At 43.1% G+C, this 14,107-nt stretch overlaps 1 protein-coding gene across 5 annotated transcripts in view; it reads right to left on the reverse strand.

Moving 5' to 3' along the window:
* Positions 1 to 14,107, reverse strand: part of LOC142492556 (uncharacterized) — a 199,422-nt gene that overhangs the window by 10,283 nt on the left and 175,032 nt on the right. Inside the window, exon 10 of one of the 5 annotated variants that reach the window (XR_012800843.1) lies at positions 985 to 1,086. Coding sequence is in view for 4 of the 5 variants with exons in the window: in XM_075595259.1 (XP_075451374.1) it covers positions 11,711 to 12,375 (665 nt within the window). In the remaining variant the exon portion in view is untranslated. Of the gene's footprint in view, positions 1 to 984; positions 1,087 to 11,566; positions 12,376 to 14,107 lie in introns of those variants that run through there. The other 4 variants (XM_075595259.1, XM_075595258.1, XM_075595261.1 and 1 more) reach the window with 4 other exon arrangements.

Raw genomic sequence — 14,107 nt, forward strand, 5'->3', positions numbered from 1 at the left:
ACATTAAAAATATAATTCAGAGTTGTTTAAAAAAATGCTAAAAGTATTTTCTCCTAGTACAGAACTGATTTATAAAACAAACACACATGTACAGATGCAGCGGCCGTTATTCGAACGTTTACCTGGGTAAATGCTGCGTTACGCTGCGTGGTGTTGCGAGATGTTCCGCTGCAGACTATAATGTCCCATCGGAGTAACACAGCGGGGGTCCCTGCCGTGTGAGCCCTACCGGGGCCTGCCTCTGTAATAGACGCGCCGTAAGAGATAGGCGGAATCAGTCACTCTACCTGCGCGCCTCTCACAGGCGATCGCGGGGTTTTTATTTCATTTTAAACATTACAGTAATGGAGCAGGGGGTCTCCGGAGCAGAACCGCCTTGATTTAAAGTCCGGGGACCCCCTGCTTCCCGGGATACAGGCCCCGTTATGGGTGCCGGTATCTCTAAGCATGGAAATGTCCAGATCACGTGACGCGAGACATTTCCACGCATAGGAGATACCGGTACCCCATAACGAGACCCCCTGCTACATTACTGTAATGTTTAAAATTCAACAAAACCCCCACGATCGCCTGTGAGAGGTGCGCAGCTAGAGTGACTGATTCAGCCTCTTACTGCGTGTCTATTACAGACAGGCAGACCCTGGTAGGGCTCACACGGCAGGGACCCCTGCTGTGTTAATCTGATGGGCCATTATGTCTGCCCCGGCAAAACTAGTGAGGATCACGGACAAATCTCGAAATCCATTTGGAGATTTGTTCGAATAACGGCCGCTGCATCTGTAGAATATTGCTTGGGCTGTAGCCTTAAAAGCTGATGAATGATTGAAACAGAATTGTGATAACTTACTGTTAAAAAAAACAGCACAATGAAACAAATTTAAGTTTACTAATTCAAGATTCCAATATAATGGTGGTGAGGAACGCTTCTGGTTTTGTGAATAATTCTCCCCTTCTATCTGGATGCAGTAACGAGTTGAATCTCACCTTGGTTGGAGCAGTTGGAACGTTCCCTTATCTCTGAATCTTCAGGAGGTCGGCTTACCCACAACTCATCCACCTGGTTGGTCCTCATGTCGGTGTCTCTCTCTAGAGAATGGAAGATAAAATTAATAAACGGCATATGCAAATTGAAAGCACTTAACTCTAATCTCCAGGAAGAATCTCCACCTTACTCAATATGGCGATAAGTGGGGTATTTATACAGTTCACTTGAATGCATCAATGACTGCCTGCCACCCAGCTTCTCACCATATTAAATATGGGTCTCTGCTTCTCAACCCTTAAACTGGTTATTAATTGTGGTTTTGAATTGTGGTCTGTATTACCTCCAGCAGCACTACATTCATTGTCACTACTATACAAGATGTTAATTAGTCTAGCCCATATTATATTGACATACCAAAAATACACAGCTTTGCATAAACTATCCCTGAAAGATAATGAATAAACCTACGGTTAAAGTATTGTCACGGGCCTAGTCTAATTCTGACCATCTTTTATATAACCATATATATTCCTATAGAGCCAGCATGGTCTTTCTCCCTCCAGCAGAAAAGAGAGGTGCATGAGAATTGTGCCGGGTCGTGTTAGGACCTGCAGAATGGGAATGCCGTGAAGTGGCTGCAGGCTTATAACCTTTTGGCCAAAGGGTTTAACGAAATGACCCTTTTTCCTGAGCAGATAAGCACTGAGGTATTGCACTATATGTTGTGTCATTTTGTATAATGCGTTGGCCTTTCTGTTTTTGTTCATATAGTTTCCTATGTTCACCTGCAAGAAACATTATTCATTATTTTTGTTACCTGTACGAAATATATTATTGATATGATATTACCTATAAGAAGAAAGATTTGTAATATCTAATAATAAGAGCAACGTGCTTTCAGATATAACCGCCGTGACGGGCAGGGGGTAACCAGTCTATACAATAAAGGTTAAGCCCATCTGGTAACCCTTGGGCCCCATGGGTCCCTGGCAGCTACCTAGCACCATAAGCCAGGGGCCAGGTATCATTGCATGAAAAGTTGAAGTGACTCCTGCCTTTCCACTTTCCCTTTGTCCCAGAGTCTGAAACTTGAGGAGTGTAAGTTTTAGGTGGGATATTTGGGCGAAAATGTATTCGTTTTGTTTGCAGGAGTTCGGGGGGCAGAGTTACTGGTAGTCCCCTAATTCTCCCCGGCATGTAGGCACTATTTGCGAATATGCGAAGCGAATTGCACTGGGGCTATACAGTGTCCCCCAGAATCCCTATTTTCAAGCCCAAGTATCTCAGGCTCAGTTCCTATGCACATACTGTATAAGGTTCTCCAAGGTTTATACTGTACTAAAGTATGGATTATTGTGTTTTATACATTATGTATTAATGTCCATACAGCCAGATGTTGATTAGCATTTCAATGCCATCAGCCCAAGTAATGGGATTCCCTGTGTTAATTGCACAGACATGCAGGTTTGTGGCACATGTTGAGGGGAAAGGGCTGAGGACTTGCTATCTTCAGAGAAAGCCTTTGTTTCACTTAGACCCAGAGAGGCTGGAACCACAGGGGGTATGGGGCTAGCCAGGAAAACGGTTGCTGGGTTTCATAGGCACAATTCCCATTGGCTACACAATCACAATCCATGCTCTAATTGGCTGCCAGCCCCCTCAATGTAATAGATATGCATCAATCACTATATGAGGGAGAGCAGTGTAGCAGAGAAGTCATTTTTGTTGTTGGAGATTTGAATAGACAAGGAGAGGCTATGTGAGCCTGTGTGGATCTGCTGGAGCTGCTGGCGGGCTGTTCAAAGGTGCTTCTGTGTGAAAGAGCTACACACCAGTAGAGAAGCACTGGAGCAGCCTAGCCAGCAGGGAAATCTAGAATATTATGGAGGCTGAAACCAGAAGGTTTAGGGTAAGCCATATGCTTAAGCAGGCGCCCTGCACTGAGGTATGTTAGTGTCTCCCCACCAAACCCCCAGTGTGATGTGTATTTTACCTGTGTATTGTGTGTTTTGTTATATGTTTGCATCTTTGCATGAATAAACCCCATTTTGTTTAATAAGTGTATCTTTGCTAGTTAAATGATCCCATGAAAATATAAATGTGTTAAAAGTCTTGGTCTCCCGTGACAACCGCAAATGACACTTAAGAATCGAGTACTCACCGATGTTGTCTTGTATGAGGAAGTATGATAACCACAAGAGGGAACTAACTATACAAATGAAAAATCAGAAAAGCAATGCAAAGCCCCATTTTACAGGGCAAATGAGAAAATGATTGTGATGGTAAGGGGTAACCAGGCTCTCAAATAAAGGTTAAGCCCATTTTGGTTACCCCTGATCCGTGTATAAGGGTCCAAGAGAGTTAGCTCTTGAGCCCAGTAACATTGTACTATTCTGTTGTACTGTCTGTAATAAAAGTATTTTTTGTGTTTTTCCCTTTCCGGGCGTGCCAGCGAGCAGGGATTGATAGGGTATGAGTTTCAAGGGGGGGGTTTGCGGAGGAATTGTTGTCAGAATGTGCCTAGGTAGTTGGGGTCCAGAGTTGTTGGTTCCCCATAAATGTACCCAGGAATCATGCCTGATTCTCGGATACATGTAGGCACATTGTCCCGGCAATATCTCTGAGAGTCCAGACTGAGTCCAAAAGATAGTGTATGGGGAATAAGGCAGATAGAAATAAAACTACAACATACTTCCCTTTCTGTCCCCTGCTCCCCAAGACTCAGGAGTATAGTGAATATATACTTTATTAAAATATAATGTGCTTTTTACATTCGGAACCAATGTCCGAACAGACTGCCCGAGCAAAACCATAGGCGCCGGTAAGTCTCCTGGACATCGGAGTTCAAAGCAGTCAGAGGATGCCCAGAGGTGAGAATAGCATTTGGTCAGCGGGGAAAGGTGGAGTACCAGGTCCGGAGATCAATGGCAGTTGTCTCGGCTGCCCCTTGCTCTGCCAGACCTGGTGGAGCCTGTCCCAACAGGTAGCATTAAGATAGCCAGGGAGAGAGGTGGCAAGCTTGCGCATGTCCCTTGGCTATTTCAGATTTCCCGCTGGCCCGGCTTTTCTAGGCGGTTTGACTGATTGGTTGCTTGGGAATTTTCCCACGTGTCGATTCGCTACTGAGTTTTGTGAATAAAACTCAGAATACTATAAGAATCGGTGAGCCAATCAGATTGTAGTCCTCCGGTAGTAAGAGCGCGGGCGGCTTTTCAAAGTTCTGAGCGAATAGCAGAGCAACCGGCTTCGATTTCAAGCCAGAAAAGCCTGCCCGCCAGAGTCTAAGTCCCAAGTTCTCAGAAAAGACCGTAGCGGACGCGGCTGGGATTTTATGCCGATTTGAGTTCCAGGAGATTTGGAGAAACTCGCAGTCAGGAGGGACCTAGTTCTCAGAAGAGAAGGTAGCGGTGGCGTGTGGAATTTTATGCCGATTTAGGTTCCAGAAGATTCCGTGTTAAGTCCCGGGCAGGGTAAACTCTTCTATAGAGTTCCCTGCACCTAGGAAAGTCTAGTTTTCAACCCCAGTCACAAAGTAAGTGTGTCTTTTTGTCTGTATTTTGTGTATCATTGTGTGTAAGCGAATTTATGTGAATAAACTACAATTTATTTCATTACCTTGTTTGCTCAGTGTATGATCCCGGTAACAAGGTGTAAATCGCCTTGTCTCCCGTGACAATGGTAGAAAGGTTTTTTTGGTCTCAATAGGAAGAAATAGTCAGGTTAGCTCAGAAAGTGAGATTGGACGAGGATTTGACTGGGAGCACAGAAATGCAAATCAATGTTATAAGAAAGAGGAAGTACTAATTGCCTATAGAGTAATAGTCATGAATTGATTAGACCGATCCTTGATCTGAGCACAAGGCTGCGCTTATAGTGCCGGCGATGGCGATGTCGCCCGTAAACAAATACATTGCCGCCGCCGCCTCGTGCGCTTATAGTGCACGCGACGGCGACAAGCGACGCCGCGAAAATCTGAAGCCGGAAAAATTTGACTTTTCAAGGGCCGTCGCGTAACAAATCAAATTGCCGGAATACCGCGACCCCGCCGCCAGGCGAAACATAACTTTCGCCGGTTGCGACGGCGACGTCACCCGCCGTGTCGCCGTCGGCAACGACGGCACTATAGGCACAGCCCAAGAAGAATAGACGGGCTGTGTATTGTATGTACTTCCTCATTTTATATTACGTAAGCATATATAATTATTTCACATAACGCTTGCCTAGCAAATATATATACTGAATTTATATAATCTCATGTTATCTCTTTATATACTATAAATAAATATTGTTATTATTTACACTCTCAAAGCCTTTTCTCATTGTGTCTACGATACTTATATTATAAGTACTCTTGCGTTCTTCTCAAGGATGTCTTCTTTCTACCCCCTTTGTATCTAAAGCCCTCTCCCGCCTTAAACCTTTTTCACTGACTGCCCCACACCTCTGGAATGCCCTTCCCCTCAGTACCCGACTAGCACCCTCTCTATCCACCTTTAAGACCCACCTTAAGACACACTTGCTTAAAGAAGCATACGAATAGCACTGTGAACATTCTGAACACATGATACATAAAGCTTGGCCCCCTGCAGACGCACTTACCAGAACTCCCTCCTACTGTCTCTGTACGTTCTCCCTACCTACCAATTAGACTGTAAGCTCCTCGGGGCAGGGACTCCTCTTCCGAAATGTTACTTTTATGTCTAAAGCACTTATTCCCATGATCTGTTATTTATATTATCTGTTATTTATTTGATTACCACATGTATTACTACTGTGAAGCGCTATGTACACTAATGGCGCTATATAAATAAAGACATACAATACAATACAATACAAGTGTAGAAGCATTCCACAAATATCACACAGAGAATCAGTGCTTCTGACTTAGTGTCAGAATATAACCATTTTTCTGGGAAAGGAAAGTTGCGATCCAGTGACAATTGGCGCCCAACGTGGGACACCGAGAGTTGTAAAAATTAAGTAAAGGTTACCCATATTTTATCCTGCAGGCCTTTTATACGTAAGGGAAGGAACAGATCTAAGATTATGGCTGTTAATTTTGCTAACATTCACAAATTGAATTAAATATTGACCATGCAATAGGCAAAAGATGTAAGGAATAATGAAATTATATTGCTGGAGATTCAATTTGGATTGTGGGGTCAAGGTGCCAAGTATAATAATATTCAGATAGGATTGACAGATGCTGGTGGTGTAGCAATAGCTTCTAACTATGAATATAGAGCTGCTAATTATACACACACTATTGAAGATCTGTCTTACAATGATGCAATCATGATATTAGGAGGAAATCCAGTGATAGCTACAGGAATTATGAGGCATGGGCCGTAATTCGAGGAGAGCAATGGGGATCACCAATATCATATCTATATTCACAACTAGCTGTGGATGAAATACCTGCTATTGCGGCTAATGTAAATGCGGAGAGACAAACTTTATTGCAGAAATAACTATTTTAAGAACTATCTAGCAACAGACACTTGGTAGGGGACTTGTAGGTCAGCCCCAAGTACCTATGCAACATTCCATGGGAATATACCCATGTCAAACATTAAAGCCACAATAGGACACTTACCCACTCAGAATAGAGAATTAGCACTATGGCTAAATAAAAGAACACATGCCTTGGATGGAGTGCATCCGACACCCTTCCACAGCAAAAACAAGCTTTGGTTAATGCTTTATTACCACCAGGATTGTCAATTACATTGGCAGAAGCCAGAGACTGGGACTTGGTCATCAGTGTCCTCTATGAGAAAACTCATGGCAGAGAACCAGTGTCATCACTGGCTGAAACTCGGAGTCAGGTAAGTAACAGTAGTGCTTTAGTTGCCGTTTGCCAATTGGGTTTGCGATTCACACAAGGGACCATGAAATAATATGTGGATGTTTGAAGCCACTAATCAGAGGATAGCGTCTGATGTTAGACTTAGAAAGACAAGTACGAATTGTCCCTGTAGGTGAAAGGGCTCGGAGTACCGGGAATATAAAAAATACCTACAGTATACCCTTTTAAGTAAAGACCTAACGGGAGAATCTATTGGAACTCCTAAACAGAAAAAACGACGCAAAGAAACAGGACAGGGGAAGAAACCCGCAGAGAGCTTACAGGAATCGCTAATATCGTAAAGTATCGGGAAAGACATACGGGGGGAGGGGGAGGGTGTAGGGGGGGGGGTGTTTGCCAAGTGTCTTATTTTTGTTACCTGTACAAAATATATTATTGATATGATATTACCTCTGTAGCCTAGTGCTCCTGGCTATGAGTTTCCTGGCCCTGGCACATAAGTCCTGGTAAATGCAGGCAGTGTTAGGGCTAAATCCTTCCTCATGAGCCAGCATGAGAATCCCGCAGCACACTACTAATTGTATCCGAATGTAGCCATAGCCAGGTTCAGGCTAGTGGCCGTTGAAAGCATCATGTCTGAGGGGGTGGTTATTGGTGTCAGCACCATGGGGTGATGCCTGTTCCACCCTGAGACCTGCCCAGTTTTGGGGCAGAGTCACTAACCCCTCCCCCCCTAGGTATATAAGATGTTTCCTACACAAATGGAGTTTGTGAGATTCCAGGATGTAGCCTGCTCCAGAGTGAGCGACATGGATCTACAGCACCCCATCAGGGGGTGACGACTAGCCCCAAGGGCCTCAAGCCTGTGGGGGGCCTAGTCAGGGACAAAGTGACTGCAAGATGCGAGAGAAGGTGTTCATCTGTTGAGTGTGACGAAGTACCTGTCTTGCGTGGGAGATGGAATGTACAACAATGCTGTTAATTGTGCTTATATAGCCATACAACATCGATATTAAACCAATCAATAATCCTACCTGAAAACCGCCCACACTTGCAGAGATTGATACAGAGATCAATACAATAAGAGAAACGTTAGAACCATTGACTGACAATCTTGTTTTTATCAAAAGAAATAATATTCTATCAGAGGAGGTTGATACTCTTGAGAAGAATATATTAGAGGTTAAAAATAAAAAAATTAAGAGAGATGAAAGCGATTATCTGGAAGGAAACCAGGAAAAATGGCAGAAAATTATACTACAACTAACCGGGACACCAAAAGAGAGGTATATTGATGATGTGTTTTTTATTTGGCAAGGCGGTGAAGAGAACCTGGATAGTTTTATTGATTACATCAATATGAATGATCTGAATTTGGTTTTTACTTCCCAGTGGAGCAGGACCACAACTGATTTCCTGGATCTTGCAATCTATATTGAAGATGGTCTGATTAAGACCAAGACCTTCTTCAAGGAAGTAGATTGCAACAATTACCTTTTAAAAAATAGTTGTCATCATCGCAGGTGGTTGGAGAATATTCCACCGTGATCTTTAGGAAGGCTGACAACATTAAAAATAGACTAGCATCCAGTGTGTTTAAGTCTTCGGATACATTAAGTAAATTAATTGCTACTCTTCCTTTGTGGTGTACTTGCTCCAGTGCCCATGTGGACTCCAGTATGTGGGACGCACCTGCACACCACTGCGGGTCCGCATACTGGAGCACATGGGCAACATCAGGAAACAACTGCAGACGCACAGGGTACCTAAGCATTGTCAATTGAAACATGACAGTAACCTGGTGGGCCTCACCTACAGTGCAATCGAGCAAGTACCTGCTAGTTGGCGGGGTGGGGACAGACTTGCTAAACTGGCGCAGAAACAAACCTACTGGATATATAAATGAAAAACCTTCGTACCAGGAGGTTTGAACGTAGATATTTAGATAGGGGCCTTCATTTGATTCCTTGGTTGTATACGTATTACTATGTCTACTAAGTCTCGCCATCTCCCTCTGTTTCCAGATCTGCTATTTTTTCGAGTCACCCCATCTTGCGTCGAATACTTTATGCGTTGTCTGTTTGTTATGCGTTATGTGATATTTTGTTTTTACTTTTTAAAATTTCGTTTTACTTTTGCTGACTGCCAATGAGATTATATAGTAGTTCTTACAGTCAATAATTAATCTATAGTGAATTATATAAAGCACTTGATGTACTAAGACACTACAGTATTTCTGCTGCGAGGTCTTTTTATATGGCACTAATGTCATTTCATATTATTGCACCACTTTTAATATTGTTGAATATGTTGTTTCTAACTGCTCTAAGCAGGTTCACTGCTATTTTCTGACGTGGAGTTTCTTGATCATCATCGGCTACCGTAGCCACTGCGGGCATCCGGGTTACAGCCCTATCATCCGGACATTGAAGAAGGGAGTCACTGTTACCGGCAGGCTCTGTGGGGCTACCTACTGTATACCGGAGAAACCATTCACGTAATGTGAGTTACTATATACTTCATTTTTAATCAATAACAATAAATTGTATGGTTTTTACGATACTTTGTCAGTGGCTTTCTTCCTTCTATGGGCTTGCTGTGAGAGACGCTGGGCGTCCACATCTGCAAGATACCTAAAGACTGAGGGTCCGGACATCCACTGACGAAAGGAGGCACTATTAGTGTCCAAAGAAAAACCTTGTGTGTGTTAGTCTCACACATGGCCGTGTGAGTACTGTTTGATCATTTATATTACTTTCATCCCCCCTCACTTAATACTGTGATTATATCTTTGCAAAATATTGCATTCTTTGAATAGTATTTTTATTCTCTTTCGCATGCGCTCACCTCGACTTTTCTCTAAACGTCTGACAAGGATCCAGGGAAGATCCTCCTTGATTGAGCAGCAGCAGCACACTATGGGCCAGGATAAACGATTCTCTGGTATATTTCTATGTTCCTCTGAATATTACGGTATGTGCATTTATTACTTTGTGAGGGAGCGCCGCAGTCACTCTTTTTCACTACGGACTAAACCAGTGATTACGCTTTTATTGACACGGGTAATTCCGAGGCTGAAACATACTGTACATGAAGAACTTGGTGAGACATGAGGATACAACAGGAGTATTTTCTGTATTCATCATGCCCCAGTATAGTGGAGTTTTAAAGTTTTAACAAACTGTAGAACAAGCATTTAACAAAAAACAATGCAACTTTTGAAAAGCTGCATCACTTCTACGGTTACCCGGTACCTACCGACACCAGTAGCTGTTGCACATTAGTTGATCTGTTATGGCGTTTTTTCACTAACAGATTTCCATTTATTAACCCTATCATTATAGTATTGTCACTGGGAGCGCTTATTTTCCTTGTCTTTCTCACTGCTATTGCACATTAGGTGATATGCTGTGGAGTTTTTTCCTCTGTAAGGTCTTCGGAGTATGAATTTACAAAGCCACTATACAGCTTCTATTATGAAAGAAAGTATGCGACATGGCTGAGAGCTTTGCTTTCTATATTGCCCAGTGGGACTGCCCCTTAACATTACATTCATTCTGCCGGCGTGTCCAGTGTACAGCAGAATACACTGGAATAATGTTATGTTCCCCATGGGAAAATGCAGGAGATGATGTAAGGGACCAGTGAGGTAGTCATGGCGCATGGAGAGCCCGAATGCTTGGATTAGTGTCCACTCTGAACATCTGGCACATAGGGACAAAAGGAACTTACACCCCTTATCTACAGTCAGTAGCAACGTGACATTAGCAAGCATGGATACTGTTTGTAATGGGAAAGAGAGCAGCAGAAAGAGCGCGATCAGTTCTGGAGACCATGTCCCCATAAGGACATGCATACATTAAACGTTCTGCAGAGAACGGCTACTCAAATCATGCATGTTGTATGTCAAAAAAATGTACGGGACTAAAAGACCTTGAAATGTTGAGCCAGGAGGAGAATAATAACAAAGCTGATATGTGAGATTTACATGTATCACACCATCTGCCTCATTTAGCACACAATATGTAAATTAGGATTAAAAAAATGGGATGTGTGTATCGGCCCCAGACATATAGTGCCATCCCAGAACCCCAGACATATAGTGCCATCCCAGAACCCCTAGCATGAAGTGGTATCCCAGAGCCCCAGGTATAGAGTGGCATCCCAGAGACCCAGGCATTGAGTGGCATCCAAGAACCCCAGGCATGGAGTCGTATCCCAGATCCCCAGGCATGGAGTGGAATCCCAGAACCCAAGGTATGGAGTGGTATCCCAGATCCCCATGCATGTAGTGGAATCCCAGAACCCAAGGTATGGAGTGGAATCCCAGATCCCCATGCATGGAGTGGCCTCCCAGAACCCAAGGTATGGAGTGGTATCCCAGATCCCCAGGAATGGAGTGGCCTCCTAGAGCCCCACTGAACGAGTGGCCTCCCAGAGCCCCACTTATCGAGTGGTATCCCAGAATCCCACTTATCGAGTGGCATCCCAGAGCCCCACTTATCGAGTGGCATCCCAGAGACCAGGCATTGAGTGGCATCCCAGAGGCGCAGGCATCAGGTGGCATCCCAGCGCAGCTCAGATTGTTAATATGTAGAAAAGCCCAACAAATCTATGCTAATATAGCAGTAACCAATATCACCTTCCGGGAGTTTGGGGCTCCTTTCAGAAAACATGACAAGCTTGGGTTACTCAGGAGTATTTTTGCAGTGGGAACTTGCATAACATGTAAGTTAAGAAAAACACAAACCAAAGTGTTGTTTTAAAAAGAAACAAAAGTGTATATTTGTACATGATTTTGCTTGCACGTACTATTTTCACAGTCACTTTTACATTTAAATGTATCAATAAAACAAACATAAAAATGATCACAAACATAACACATTCACATGAATAAAATACAGGAATGACAGCCACTAGATTATTTTCCTTTTCTGGGGGATAGGAGCCTGTTCCCCACTGGATCTTGTAAACCTGCCCATCGGCTTCCTTGGCCCAGTGTGGATGTTGGGGTGTTCCATAGTTCGTACGCTGCCTTCACTCAGCACAGTTGAAACATTTGATGTAGGGCATATAACATCTATTCCCTTCTGAATGATGTTTCCTAATGTTGCCAGTCCATTGGTTTGCTGGATTTGCAGGAGACTCAGGGAGTTTGCAATCTGTGATAAAATGCTATTCTGTTCCTCCATTAAAATGTTTGACTCCCTCTGGTGTGAGGATATTCGGCGAAGAGTGCTGGACTGTCTGCGAAGAGCTACATTAACAGCAGAAAAATGCCTATCCTGTGTTTGTAGGAGCAGCTGCTGGGTGGGCACCATGCTATGTGGCTCATGCGTCTTGTGACATGTATCTGTGCTATCTCCACCCAGAGTCTCTGCCTTGAGGTCAACCTTTGGCAGGTCAGGCTTCTCTACTATGTCTTGTAGCTCCAATGTCACCGCTGATTGAACCTTATGACCGGGTGAAGAAGAGACGGGCTCTTCACACGATTCCTCGCTGGACTCCTCCCCTGGGTCATTAGATTGTGGAGGAGGTGGTGTTGATTCCATAGATTCCTGGGATGTTGTGCGTGAAGGACCTATACAGATAAAGAAACACTCTTTACTAAATACAGCCTTAACTCCAGAAAAAAAGCAAGCCGAATAAAACACAGATAAAACCCTAGATTTAACACACAGACACAATTGACAGCTACAGAAAGTCCACCCAGCTTTTTCTCCCTTAAATATTTATAATTCCTTTAGTGTATTAGTCCTCTTCAACTCTACCTGGCGGCTGCACTAAAATAGACTACTCTTTCAGTCTTTGGGTTTCCGATTAGCCCCCCACCGTCCAATTTCAAAGGATCACCTCTTGTTTTAGCATTCCTCCTAATCTGACAAAATCTTCCATCCTACCGACACCCTTGATGTATGTGAACGTTCCTAACATATCCCCCTTTTTATTTAATGTATTTAATGTGAGCTATGCATGAAAAAATACGGCTTCTATTATTGTTTTCATGTGAGTGCTCAAGTTCACTTCTCCTTGTGACGGAAAGTTAGTTGTCATTTGTAATCTTTGGCAAGGGCGGTTTCATATGGGATTTAAATGTGATTTTAGGAATTAGACAGAAACCAAATCAATGGCTAAGTAAGGCCTTGGCTACTCTGGCCTCATTACATACACGTAATGTCTGTGTAAAAGAACAGGCTCATTACATATGTGGTTTGGATTATAGGCACATATTGTAACAATGTCCACATACAATATCTGTGGATTTCATTAATATGGTTCATCTCATTAAAGGTGCAGTCCTACTTATCAAATGGGATTGAGTGAAAGCGCACGACTGTGCAGTAACTCGCAGGAAATACGTTGCAGGTCCCTCTGGGGGTTTCACAATGATTTATAGTTTTACAAATCTAGCCCTCAAAGTTTAACAATGAAAAGGGAGTCGGCAGATAGCGCAGAAATACAATACACACTGTGTGTCTAGAGAAACGAAGAACTCATCTCTAGGCGAGGAATTATTGCTGCAGCGATGCCAACGCAAGAAAGACATATTGGCGTCCCCACAAGAGATATTTTACATCAAACAGATCTCCAAAATTACCACACACTACCCATCTCATTACACAACACTACCCATCTCATTACACAACACTACCAATCTCATTACACACACTAACAATCTCATTACACAACACTACCCATCTCATTACACAACACTACACATCTCATTACAAACACTAACAATCTCATTACACAACACTACCCTTCTCATTACACAACACTACCCATCTCATTACAAACACTAACAATCTCATTACACAACACTACCCATCTCATTACACAACACTACCAATCTCATTACACACACTAACAATCTCATTACACAACACTACCCATCTCATTACACAACACTACCCATCTCATTACAAACACTAACAATCTCATTACACAACACTACCCATCTCATTACACAACACTACCGATCTCATTACACAACACTACCGATTTCATTACACAACACTAACAATCTCATTACACAACACTACCCATTACATTACACAACACTACCAATCTCATTACACAACACTAGCACTCATTACACAACACTAGCACTCATTACACAACACTACCAATCTCATTACACAACACTAGCACTCATTACACAACACTAGCACACATTACACAACACTACCCATCTCATTACCCAACGCTACCGATCTCATTACTGTGCACAGAACCAAACACTACCACTCACTACTGAGCACAGTACCAAACACTACCACTCACTACTGAGCACAGTACCAAACACTACCACT

This window comes from Ascaphus truei, chromosome 4, assembly GCF_040206685.1.
Source record: "Ascaphus truei isolate aAscTru1 chromosome 4, aAscTru1.hap1, whole genome shotgun sequence".
In the NCBI taxonomy this organism is placed as follows: domain Eukaryota; kingdom Metazoa; phylum Chordata; class Amphibia; order Anura; family Ascaphidae; genus Ascaphus; species Ascaphus truei.